Source organism: Trachymyrmex septentrionalis, unplaced genomic scaffold (assembly GCF_001594115.1).
Source record: "Trachymyrmex septentrionalis isolate Tsep2-gDNA-1 unplaced genomic scaffold, Tsep1.0 scaffold56, whole genome shotgun sequence".
Taxonomy (NCBI): domain Eukaryota; kingdom Metazoa; phylum Arthropoda; class Insecta; order Hymenoptera; family Formicidae; genus Trachymyrmex; species Trachymyrmex septentrionalis.
The window spans coordinates 1,386,829-1,401,197 of NW_017305735.1; the positions used below are offsets into that span (position 1 = coordinate 1,386,829).

The 14,369-nt window shown below is 27.4% G+C and overlaps 1 protein-coding gene across 1 annotated transcript in view; it reads right to left on the reverse strand.

The window, feature by feature from the left end:
* The window catches only part of LOC108752146, a 25,924-nt gene that overhangs the window by 6,206 nt on the left and 5,349 nt on the right, over positions 1-14,369 (reverse strand). The window contains exons 2-4 of the mRNA XM_018492795.1: positions 11,427-11,583; positions 7,687-7,806; positions 1,225-1,412 (exon numbers count right to left, since the gene is read on the reverse strand). Of these exons, the coding sequence (XP_018348297.1) occupies positions 1,225-1,412; positions 7,687-7,806; positions 11,427-11,583 (465 nt within the window). The remainder of the gene's footprint in view (positions 1-1,224; positions 1,413-7,686; positions 7,807-11,426; positions 11,584-14,369) is intronic.

The window sequence follows — 14,369 nt, forward strand, 5'->3', positions numbered from 1 at the left end:
ATGAATGAATGAAAGAAAGAGAGAGAGAGAGAGAGAGAGAGAGAAAGGAGGAGAGAAGAAGAAGAATAAAAGGAGAGACATTGTTTTTTTCAATATATGATATAAAAATCATAAATATATATATGTCTAATGTATGTATAACTTATTTTAAAAATAAACTATATTTAAACTAGGCTATCAAAAAAATAGTTCTAAATGCGATCTATAAAACTAAACGGCTAATCTATCTATGAATATCAAAGATATGAATGTGTTGTTTATCTCCTCATTTTACGATATATAAATTTATTTATACAAATAATACACATATTGTACAAAAGCGGATTTCATATTCAAATGTTTTAGCGGATTCCTATTATCATTTGGGAATGACTAATAAAGTTTCATGTAAAATTGAGAGTTCTTAATTAGTCTGCGGTTAAAATTAGCGATCTCGTTTCCCTTCTATTTACGTCTCTGATCTATGATGTCACTTCGAACGCGAGAGACGCACGTGACGTCGACACGAGTATTCTACGTCGCGGTGTCATATGTAGCAATCGATCATTCTTGTTAAGCATAATTTGACGTAAGGATGCTAAAGAAAACGATAGAGATCAATTAAAGACTATACATTTTTCCGATTTAAAATACTTATTTTGATTTTTGCAAAATCATAAGATAGCATTTTTTATGTTCTTTCATATTTTTAAATCATATAAAATGAATAAAACAATTTTAGTTATAATTTATCTTTTACTTTTTCCAATTAAAATAAATTAATAATTTTAAATAATATTTCAAGCTTACAATCAATTATATTCGAACTACTACTAAGCGGTTATGGTATGGATGTACTTAATATGAGAGGTAGATAACTTCCGCGTAGATAACATGCACTTCCGATAGATAACATGCGCTCCACACTCGAAGTCACTGGGTTTATTATTTTATAAAAAAAACTTCAAGGCTGCTCTCTTTACGCTGTTAAAAATTTTGCTTTTATTTATGAAGGAAAAGTGGAACATTGTGTACATTTAACGATAAAATTTTTGTATATTATAATAAAAAATATTGAATAATAAGAAAAAGTATTAACAAATATCATTAATTATAATTTATTCTAGAATTTAAGGAAATAATCATAAGTAAGTATATAATTGCTTATATAAGACGAATAAAAAAGAGACAAAAAGGAATCTCTTATTTGTATTAGAGATTGTTCTTTAGATATCAGTTTCTTACCTCTTCTGTTTTTGCCGCTACAGTCGGTGGAGTTTCTATAAAGCTAGAAAAACTGGTCCTACTTCCGTGCCTGCTACTCCTGCTTAAGCAACCAACATCAATGATCTCTCCAGCGGCAATTCTAGTAATCCTATCATTCTCTATGCATTGAGACAGAGGTATACCAAACACCAGACCACCTGCGATGTCTGTAAGCAACAAGATAAAATTTTTTTAATATGTATAATTTTTTTTAAATTTTAATAATAATAGGTAAACTTTGTGTTTAAACAATATTTTACAATATTAAATTTATGACTACACTATACGATACTCGGAAGCTTATATCGAAGCTTATATTTTATTTCAACAGTAGCGTCGCACGTAGTAGGAAGTCTAATGAACATGTTCAGTACAATTTTGGTCACTAATATTTGTGCATGATTTTTATGAGAGTAGATAGTTATCTCGCAAAACTTGCAGACGCAAATATCTCAATAATTTTTGGACTAATTTTTTTGCACCATCGAATGGAGTGTATTTTGACAGAACAGAAATTAAAATTAAAAATAAAAAAAATGTATCGAAAGCTTCTTAAAGTACAAACTTTATCCTTGAAAATGAAAAAAGAGCCATAAATACAATCATTTTTCACGGAGTTATGGTTACTTGAAATTATGCAAAATTTTGATATAAATTTATGTTGCGATAATTTTGTTGACAGTAATTCCATTCGAGTCTTACTACTGCTATTATTATCATCCAGATTTTCTGTATTAATATCGTTAATCCAATATAGCTTGAAATATTTTAACGACTCGATTTCTGACGCTCGAGGAAGTAGACTCTGCGTAGAAATGACGTGTACAACGTGACAGTAATTAGCATTAACGTTTAACCTACCAGTTATTGAGCATCTTTTCAGATCGCCGCCAAGAACGTATTCCAGAGAACGCATAGTTGTGATTCAAAGACAGACGAGGACTCTGCCCATGTCTGTTTCGCCCATCGATTGTAATATAAAAGCAAACTAATTCAAAGCATATTTGCAACAAGCCTTGCTCCTCTCAAGTGCCACGCGATCTGATTGGTATATAAGATAACCGGACGTTATATGGCCTACCTAAGTTTTGCGTTTTTTTTTCTAATTTTTACTAAGTTTAAAATAAAAAAACTGATGGTTTACAACAAAAACTATTTATAAACATTAAAAAACTATGTATTATAATGCTCTTTCAACATTATAACAAAACGTTTTTAGCATTAAATTTTTTTGTCGATAGAAAGCCATTTAACAATATTCATTTGACGTCATTTAATTTAGAGTATTTCTATCAAAATTCATGGCAACCAGACGTGGGTTGTTTTCGGAAGTTCAACCAATTATTCAATGGATTTAATGGATTTTTAAAATAATATTTCGGCTATCTGTAAAAATATTTCATTCTGTTTTATTTTTGGTATTGAATCCTTTTCGCAATAATAATTTTACGAAGTAACTACTCTTCTGGTTGGGTTCTTTTATTCTATATTTATTTTAATCCATTAAGTCCCAGGAAAGTCTTTTGTAAAGTCTTTTAAATTTTTACAACTCGAGTCCTAATTAAAATTTTAAGCAAAAATTTTGATTAGGACTCAATTTATAAGGTTTTAAAATAGAAAAGCACATAGAAGTCTTATGTTGAATTTGATAGGACAAAACACGGTAATACGTACATGCTCTCACACGTGAAAATTTAACAATTTGTTTTTCTAACGACGCTTGTTTATTGACAATGCAATTTTTTACAAATCAAAAGACAATAATATTCGCAAACTAACAATAATCAAGAGAGAACAATAAAATTTCATAGTTATTAGCTTATATCCTTCAAAGAATCAGCTGAAAACCGAAAGGTATAAATGAATCGTGTCTTTATTATACCAGTCTGATTATAGACCGCGATCTGGGCCATTCCAGCTTTTCTCACTTTAAAACATGCCTCTTGATCGTGAACATAAGGCACTTCACGTACTACAATGTATGAAGAGAGCGAGCCTCTTCTTGGAAGCGTTGAAACGATCGGCATCGATCGTCAACACTTTATCACCTCTCCGTACCGATGAATCCAGAGATGTAGGGTACGTATTTAGACGCGCAGAGTGTGAGCATACGAACATTGCGTGTATAAATATCCTCAGTGTATCTTGTTGCACACACACGTTTAAGTAATTGACATTTCCTGATAGATATATTTATATGTAGATGTAACTTCGTTTATTTGTATATTTGGATCGCTAATTTAACGTATTCTGAAAATAAAATTTATGGATTTAAATTCTCACATTGTTTTACGTTTAAGGACGATTGATTTGACTATATTATCGTAATTTTTTACGCATCTTTTGTACATGACATTGTCAGGTAATTTATTTGTCAACTATTACAACCTAAAAGCTTTAACTTTTAATGTAAATACATATATATACGCACATTAACAAATGTTTCGTACGCACTGCAATTATCTGAGACATCATATACAATAAAATTAATATTAAATAATAGAGAACATTATAATTGTTTAAATAATTTAAACATTGTTAGTTTAATAAGATGTGTTAGTTTAATAAGATGTGATGAGAGAAGAGAGAGAGAAAGAGAGAGAGAGAAATATAGAACATTTTTTGTATCTTATTTTATATTATATATAAGGATATTTGTTATTATCTTTGTTCATTTTTTGTTTTTTTTAAATTATATTTTTTAATTTTTTTTTATTATTACAAATTTGTAACAACTTTTTATATTATATTTAGAATCTATAAATAATGTTGGTTTTATCCTATTATAAAAGTATAAGAGATTGGAGTTACCATCTCTTAAAAGTAACATCGTTTACCTCAAGGACAAGTAAATATCTATTTCCATTTTTATACACGTTAAAGATAAAATTCTAGCTCATATGGTTTACATGTCAATGATGCATGCAATCATTTGAGGAAGATACCCGAATGGTACATTAAAGGGAGAGTGAGCGACCTCGCTTTATCGGCGAAGAGAATCTTTAAATTGACGTCTGATGTCCCTACGCATGGGCACTTGTACTCAACGCGCGTGAACCACAAATAAACCTGATATATGCGGAAATATGTACCACTACCGAGCACTCTGTGACTAATTTTAGCCGGCGAAATTGTGTCTCATACCAGCCTGGTCGGCTAAAGCTAATACGACTGTCCTTTGCTGCCTGTACATAGTTAAGTACATGCGTTTTTTGTTCCAATTATTGGATTATTCGACTACTAACAATGTATCTTATTTTAGCGAATTTGATATCAAATTAATAAATATAGAAAATGTATACGATCTTCTTAGAGTAGTACTGCAATAATAAAAAAAATAGTGTATTACTTATATCCTTGGGAAAATTTATTTTAAATGAAATTCAGATTTTTAAAAATAATTAAAAGTTTACTTTAAAAATTTTGAGGTAATTTAAAGTGTATAAAAAGTTAATCCAAAGTAGTCTAAGACTTTAAAGTATTTTATTACTGATTTTGATATAATCTTAGTACAACCAATTTTATTATTTCTTGTAGCTAGAATCTTTAAAGCGCTCTTAAATTTTAAAGGCTAAATTGATATAAAGTTTACTCGCAAACACAGTATACAACACTACCGCAATGGACGCTGCAGTGCTACATTTTCTCATAAGTAAGATCCATACAGAATAGAATAAAAGGCTTAATCAATCAAAAGATTCTTCATTTGTGTTTTAACAAAATAATTTTTTGATGGCGAGCATGATTTATTTCTTATATAATTTTTGTGTTTTTAAAGCAGAGAATTTTTAAATAGAAAATTTGTATTATTATGATACAATTATAAACCTCGTTTTGTCCCTAAACAGGGAAAGAGAAATAGGATGGATCTCGCTTTGAGTGGAAAAGATGCCCTCCCCCCCTAGGATTTATTTTCTAAAAAATTTTTACTACTAAAATTGCACTTTAACACTAAATATCTCAAAAACTATAATAAACCACTTAGTTATTAAGACAAAGTTATTCAGAATCATGACCTTGATAACATATATCAAGGTCAAGGCATATCCTTTAAAATAAATAATTACCAAAGAAAGTTCATAATCAAAAGGACAAAAATGTTTCTAGTAAACATGTTTACAAATGGGATTACTTAACTTATTTTTTGTACTGACCTAGCTCGAAACTCGAGCGGTACTACAAATAATCGATTAAAATAGATTAGAAATTTGTCCCAAGAGTAATATTTATCTTTATGCTATATAGATTAAAATAAGTAGGGTGACTGCTAAGTAACTTTAAACAAAATTTCATCAAAATATCACTAATGACTTTCAAAATTTTTTTTCTTTCAATTTTCATCTTGTATCTTTGAATTTAAGCCATTTCAGACATATTGTCATACGAGAAATTTTTGTCTTAAATTTGTGTAAAGAATATCCTTAAAAATTTTTTATAATACTTAATCAGTAGGCACCCTGTATATCGTATGCATATACATACATACAATACGCGCAGGAATGTCGTAAACGTATCAAGTGATAGAGCACACCTTCGAATGGCGAGCGTTCTATTGCGTCTGTCTGAAAATAACTGAACTAGTTATTTTCCAAACAAATAATTGCGCCATAAATTATGCCCATTAAATACGCGGATTTCTATATATTAAACTGTGAATTACGTCTTAATTATTGATTTGACTGAATAAATTTGCTCATAGTTTCATGCAACAATTTTGAAATTCAAAATTTCAAAATTTTTGTTGTATAAGTAGAATGATTCACACGTTCCAATATTTTATATTCCCAAAATTTCAGAATTAAGTAAGTAATATATTCATACGCAGAGAAAAAATATATATATAATTCCATAAAAAAATAAAATCTGACATTTTATGTGAAAGAAGTAGAAAGGAAATATAAAATTATTTTAATTATACGTACGAAAATAAATTCCAATAGTTTGCAGAGTAAGAAAAATAAGAAAAAGTATCATATACAAAAATGCGAGAAAGTTACTTCTGTTGTTATTTTCTTTGTTTATCTAAGCATCTGTCGAGAAACTTTTTTAATTATATTATGTACAATAATTCTTGCACGGACTATCACTCATTAAGTAAATTCATCTTATCTTCGCAATTTCACCTTATCTTATTCTATAAATATTATATGTTACGTATTATAAATAAGTAATGTTAAGAATTTTAAGAACCTTATATTAGACATTATATTACTTTCTAAATTTATTGGAGCGGAATCACACTTTAAAAGTAATAATTAAGTCAGTCTTGGAAAAGAGAGGATCAATTTTCAATCTGTAAAAGTGAAATTTAATTCACTCTACAGAAAGAGATTCAGTTTAAAAGTTTTAGGGAGTAAATTAAAAAAAAATGTTTCGACTATGTATTATAATAAGAATAAGTTACAATACATAAATTAAGAAAATACAGTAATATTAACAATTTGTTACAAATAATTAATACTATGTACTATATTTTCTAAGTTCATTTTAAATTTCTATACGTATAGATAATCAGAAATAAAGTTACTGAATTTTTGTACACAATTAAAAATTGTGTTGTTAAGATGTATGTCTCATTTATCTTTGTCTCCAAAATTCGAACCCAATCCTGCGCCTTTTATTATACTGAGTAATTTTTTTTAAGAGAAATTGAAATCCGTTGCGTCTCTCTGATGGCAATGTACCTATTGTTCGCGACTTAATTATATTTTTAATTAAAAATATAATTAAATGTAAATAGTAAGCGAATATTAAGAAAATATATTCGTTATAATTACGATTGTATTTACTATATAAAAAGTTTTTTTTTATTTGCTATTTGTATTTTAATATTTTACTATATTAAAAGTTAAAATTATCATAATTTATAGTACATTTTTTTCACATATGAAATAACTGTACATATAACATTATTATTATTAACATTATAGCAGTAATAACTATAAAAATAGACCTCTTAATTATATTTTTTAGCCACGCGCAATTATATAATCACTAACACAGATTTGTTTAATTAAAGTATATTCCTAACGGATATCATTGAAACTCAGTGTCAGCAAAAGTCATGTAACAGAATTATTCTAACTTTAGACGCTCCATTTGTGACTCTTTTTTATATGTTATAAATATTAAAATTTTCATTAAGATGGTTAGGTAATCTCGTTGACCGGTCACAACGTTTCATTGAACCTATGCGTTTGTTTCAACATGACCTAATGACCGCGATTCTTTATCTCTATGAGATTATTTTATAAATAAATCTCGAATAATACCTGTGCAATTTATATCTTGTTCGTTCACGAATCGACCTTTAATTGAAAGAGATAAATACGGTCGGCGTGATATGAATAACGCAACCATTTATTCTCAATGTTTGATCGGTTCTCAATGTGACAAAGATAACCGGCAGCGAAATAATAATAATTGGCACTTTGTACCTACCTTTTTCCTTCTCATCTTTCCCTTTATTGTCGAAGAAGCCTGTTGTAAGAGCCTTCCTTTTTAGCAGATACGCCCGTCTCTTTGGCTTATTCGTGGTCACTGACCCGGTGCCGAGCGATTCTAAAAGAAAATAAAGAGATTGACCTGACAAATTTCGTATTCCAAGACATACTTCGGTTTAATGCAACGCACATTTTATGCAATCAATTTATAAAATCAAAGCATCGTCTGTTTTTTTCTTGGCGGAATAATAACCATAAAAAGCAATTTCTTTAAAAGAAGTCTCAGCTAAAAGCAAGAGAAAATTAAAAATTTTTATCTTTAACTATAAATAAAGAGAAAAAAATATTTAAAAATACCATAATTTAATAACAGGAATTTCTAATTATTTCTATGTTTTACGCAACCTGCAGTTCGTGGGCCGCATGCGGCCCACCAATTAATTTTCTACGGCTGGACCACTGACTCATTAATCGAAAATAAAAAATATAAAATATAAAATTATATATTTTATTTTACCTAAAATAATAATAACATGCGTAATCAAAATAATAACATGCGTAATAATCTAACAGTTTTTAAGGAAAGATTATATTTGAAAATAGTTTATTTTTTATAAACAAATAACATGTTTGTAAAATTAATTATTTAATTTTTATAAATTATCTGATTTTTTATATAAGTGAGACAAAATTCAAACTTCATTGTTTTAATTATTTCATAATCATTGTTGTAATTATTTCTACACAAAACGTACAGTTGTGTAAAAATAATTAAAGTGTATTGGAACAGATAGATAAAAAATTGTACATTAATATCAATAAAAAAATTATATCTGTAATTTTGCACAAAAATCGTTTTTTTTTTATTTTTGTATGCGGCAACTGTTTAATTTCTCGCTCGTTTTAAACTTTATCTAACATGAACAACGCATCAATTCTGGCTGAAAAAAATTTGACTTAGAAGAATTTGAATTAATGTTGAATCTTGAATGTTTAACTTTGTAAAGTTAAATTAATATGTAAAATATTAAAAATAGTATTTGATGTTAACGAAGTATATCATAGAATCTCTATTAGACTTTTTTCATCTAATTTATTCTTGGAACAATCTCTAACTTCTTCTCCTTGCTGTTGTCGCCGATTTTTTCCTAAATTTCATGCACTACTTTCCTTTAGTGGTTTAATTTGAATGCACAGGGAACTGTGTAATTTATACGGTCTTGAAACAATATTTGACTCATATATAGTGACCCATACATAACTGTGCTTGCAAACGCTATAACGCTACCTCGGAAAAAATAGCGTTAATAGCGCGCGGTTATGACGTACAACGCTATCATTAGCGGATACATATCATTGTGTTTTTAGCGCTATCTCCGCGAACAGCTTGTATAATCTATACACTGTCATTCGTTTTAAGCACTTGTAGACAAGAGCCAATATACATAATTGATTCTTATATTTACGAAAATCTTAAGTACTTAAGATATTATGAACCAACCGAATAATCGTATATTTTAAGATATTATTTAAAACGGTCTTGAAATAAGAATGGACTATAGATATCGGACAAGTGCACGAGATGCTGTACATAGAACTAAATTTTTTTTCTCTGGAAAAGTAATAATATAAGCGTGAGTTTATTATTATTAAAAATGGACTCTACCAGTATTCTTATTTCTTAATGGTCTGTGATATAAAATGCATTTATATTTCCCTTAGAAAACTTTACTTTAGAAAATTAAAAAAAAACACTTAAAACTTAGAGAAAACCTAAGAAATATGAAAGGTAAATTTGAACACTGTCAATTTTTCTTTAAAGTTACTTTTGAATTTATATTTTAAACACTTAAAAATTTTTTCTTCTTAAATTTTTTGTGATCTTGCAAATATGTGATAAAAACTTTTATTTTTTTATTAAAATTTTAACAAAAAATATTACAAAATTAAATTACTTATTTATGCCCATCTCTACCAATGTAGATTAACTTTAATTTCAGTTCAACTTACTCTTCGTCTTTTTCTAACTTTTAGAACTAGAAAAAGATGAAGAGTAAGTTGAACCGAAATTAAAGTGAATCTACATTGGTAGAAATAAGCATTAGACTAATGTTGTTTTAACATTTAAAAAATAATGAAAAACTTACTTATCAAGTAACATAACAGTTTTTAAATGCTTTTTAATTCAAAATAACAAGAATGAGAGATATTAACGAGTTATTAAAAAAATTAATTTTCTGATTTTATTTTCTTGTATTACAAAATTTTAATTACATTTAAATTCTTTCGTCCGCATGTTATCACAAATAAAAGTTACGAAAGAAGCGATATCAGAATTCGAATGACTACTCCACTGTAGGCGAACACTTGCGGCTATAAACACGTCAATCATTTAGAGTACAAACGAAATAGCCGAATGATGACATGTCTTTTGTGATAGATTTTGAAGTAATGTTTTAGGCTCGGTTGCCTTAGATACACATGCGAGAAAAGATTCTGAGATTTTTACCCTTATATCTACTCCTAATAAGTCAAGCTCAAGTTCTCAAAAAAAATAAAAATTGTCTTATATAACATTTAAATGCATTGTTATAAAAATCAACTAATTCTGTAGAGTTATCTAATAAAAAAGTGAATAAAAACTTTTCTTTTTAAAAATAATTATTTTATCTTCAACTTATATTAAGATTAATAAGAAATTCACTTTAAAACATAATAGTTTTCCTAATTTTGACAAGAAAATAACTTTGAGTATAAAAATATAAGGAAATACAATAGCTAAAAAAATTTATGTAACGCTTAAAGTATGAATTTGCTGAAAGAAAGAAGCTTTACATCACGATATAGCTTACATTGTATATGAGGGCGTTGACGAGAAAGCATAAGGATTCGATTCTATAGGGCATACAAAAGCATTTGAGAAATTCATGACTCTCATCGTTGTTTGTTAAATAAAACCTAGCGAGAACGGTACGCTTAAATACGCCAGGAATTTCGTTGGACGTAGTTTCCTCTTTTCTTTCTCCTTCGTTTCGAAACAACTATATTCCACGGACTAACGCGGCACGCAGATGGCTTTAATAAAATTGTATGTGCTAGAGGAATTCCTTAGGATTTGCGAGTAACGGAACGCAGATATGGAATGTTCAGGAAGATTGTGAATGTTATTCGAAAATAGCTAAAGGCAATTTTTAAAAATATATAAGATATATTTAGATAATAATCCTCTAACATGGCCACATACGGATATCTAAAAAACTATTAAATATTTCTATAAATAGTTATACTATAATATCAAACATAAAATGAAAGATTCCACCTGATTAATTGAACAATTTGTGTTAAGAGCTGTGATGAATTGTGATAAGAAATGTTTAATGTCATTTTACATTTCATATTTTTTATTTTTACAATTTCAGTGATTTTAATTGAAGTGTAAGAGTATAATATGTTACATATTATTTTAAAGATAATTGTACGCGAATTTCAAATATATTATTTACTTGCTTTATTTCCTTACTGTTTAAGAAATTTAAACATTTAACTGGGAAAAAGTAAAACTGTAATTGTCAAGTAATTTTGATAAGAAATTTTGTGCATTACGCTAGTTAATTTATGATTAATTTCAAATTTGCTTATTAATTTTACTGTTAATATTGCTGTTTAAATATATATTATTATTTAAATTTAAAATTTTTGCACATAATTCTTATTAAGCTCTTTTGATAGACAACTTACCGCATGGTGGTCTAATATGTACACCCAGATTAAGTGCTTGAAGTTTCGCTACGGCTACCTTGCAGAGAACTTTCCTCTCGATATCGGATAATGTTCGCAACGATGTGTCCTGTAGAGTTACACGCCGACTTCCTGTACCTGCCCATGTACATTTTCCCTGTAACAGAAAAGAAATGGTGCATTCTCTAGTTAACTTACTAGTCATTCATAATAAATATATTTAATGCAATATTGATACATTACAACAATAATTTTGCAATACGAGAAAGATAAATAAAACTTAGCTGTATATTTCACAAAATATGTAATTTATAAATGTAATGTAATTTATAAATTCTATTTTTATTTAACAATTCTGTTGTGAATAAAATATCCATAATAACTTTGCAATTAACTTTCCTTTTAAAATACTGAAAATATTAAAACGGTATGAAATAAAATAAGCGAATAGTCTTTGATAAATAATGCTAAATTGTTAGTAAAAAGAATACGTATATGAGAAAATATAAAGAAAACGAAATAAATTATATATCTGTATACTTGGCAATTTACCACATAATGCAATAGATGCCATCACACATTATGTTATTTTGTTGTAAAAAGTAAAATTGCAAGACTAAGGAGTATAGAACGTAATATAATATAACGAAAAACATTGCAAGATACGATGTTAATGTTTGATAAAATAAAACTACAACGAAAATCAGCGATATGCTTATACGTTTCATCAGCATCAAATTTCAAACATTTTCCACCTGTTAAGTTACTATTTATTTCGCTAACGTCATCACAGTCGTACGCAAAATGGAAATAGCCAAGACGTGCTTTATCTCGATTAATATTACTAAAAATAGTCATGTTGATACATGTGGGTGGATATATAACGCATACAATTATTTTAATAAATATGCAGATTAAATTTTTTCTGTTTAACATTGCGATATAATATGCGATATGATATCATTTTCTATATTCTATATAAATACTAGTAAAAAATTAAAATAAATGTTTTATAAAGTTCGATTTATATTTATTATATTATCTATATATTTTTATAAATTTTAGATTAAATATCTTAAAAATTCTGTAATTATAGTAATTCTGTAACTATTATTATATACTATCATTAGTACGGTTAGAATATAATTTTTAAAAACAATTTGTTTATTCTTTTTACAAATGTATTCAATGGCTTTTAAGAATATATGAAAATATATGAAAGAGTATATAGAAGAATAAAAGAAAAAAAAATATATATATACATATACACAAAAAAAATTTAAAAAGTTCGCGACCTGCTTATTAAAACCATACAGACAAAATTGTTGCTGGTCATCTTTTGTATATTTCAAAGGTTTGTCAATGTTTACGGAGAATTTATGTATGGGAAACATGGGGAAAAACGCGATATATTCGAAGTATAAGAGAAGATCTAACAAAACTATATAAAGATGAAGAAAGGACATGATACTTTCTGCAAATGTTAGGTAGCTTAGCTTTGAACAATATTAATTTAATTTTACTATCGCACTGTTGACTCTTGTCCGACCGAAATACTTTCTCGTTTTTTAATTCATCTTTTATTTAATCAATCACAAAAAAATTATATAAATATTATCCATGATGAAATATTATAATATCCATTACAACGGAATTTTTTCATATAATATCATTATTTTATTAGTGATATTTCTTTATATAAAATTATAGTATCAAGCAAATTTCATGAAAAAAGTAATATTTTTTGTGCTTAGAATGTAACGTTAAATAATATAAGATCATTTTTTTAGTAGAAAGTTTTTAAGTTTTATATGAATTATTTTTTTTGTATAATTTTGAAATTGTAAGCAATCAACAAAGAAGGAGAAATTTTAACAAATTGTAATTTTAAGAAATTGAACGAAATATAATCCTTAAATATAAACTCAAATAAATAAACAAAATTATTTAATAAGAGATAAAATCGTTAAATTAGAGATGTCGTTTTATTCAAAATATGTCTATTATCAATAATATTTTTTATAAGATAAAAAAATAATATTAATATTAATAATTAGTTATATATATTCTAAATTTTATAAATGCATTTTTATATTATATATCCGATATATAAAAATGATTTGGAAATATTTAACTATTAATAATGTCAGAAGTTCAATAGTATTTCTTCTTTAAGAAGAAATTAATTACAGCATTGGTTACAGCACGAGATAATTTGGTGACCTAAATAAATTTAATTTTCTATATTGCAAGAGACAATTTTTCTTTTCCTTTTGCGATTCCGTGATGTATTATTCGTTGAAATAAAGAAGAAATGCAACATGAGAACAGCATGGACGCGCCGGTGGTAATAGACTTTGATTTCAGTGTATATAGGTATATCCAAGTAGTAATAGCGGCAAGGTTTAAGTATAGTTATACACATCGCCACGCGTTCACGCGCGCGCACGTTAGCTGACTATTTCTGGCGGCGCCAGCAAAATTCCGAGGCCCTAAATTGGTTATCGTGCTTACCATTTAACGAGAATGTCTGCCGCAAGGTCGACTCCCTTTTTTCTCTCTTACATTTTCTCTTTTTGCATCCCTCACACGCCTAAACGCTTTAATTAAAGGATGAGGAAGTATTGCAGGAGAAAGGAAAGAAGCGTGAATCACATGATTATCGAATATAATATATATTGACATACGAATCTTATTATAGAAGAAATATATTCTGTAAACTATAAATTTTAAGAAAGATATTCAGAAAGCATAATTTAAGTAATATTTTTAAAATAAAGCTAAACATATGTAAATGTGAAAAAACTGTCGTTAAATTTATATCAAGATATTTATCATTATAAAATGTTACGCCAAAAAAATAAAACATTCACATTTTTATAATGCTATGAAAAAGTTTTTTGTAAGCTAATTTATAATATATATATATATATATATATATAT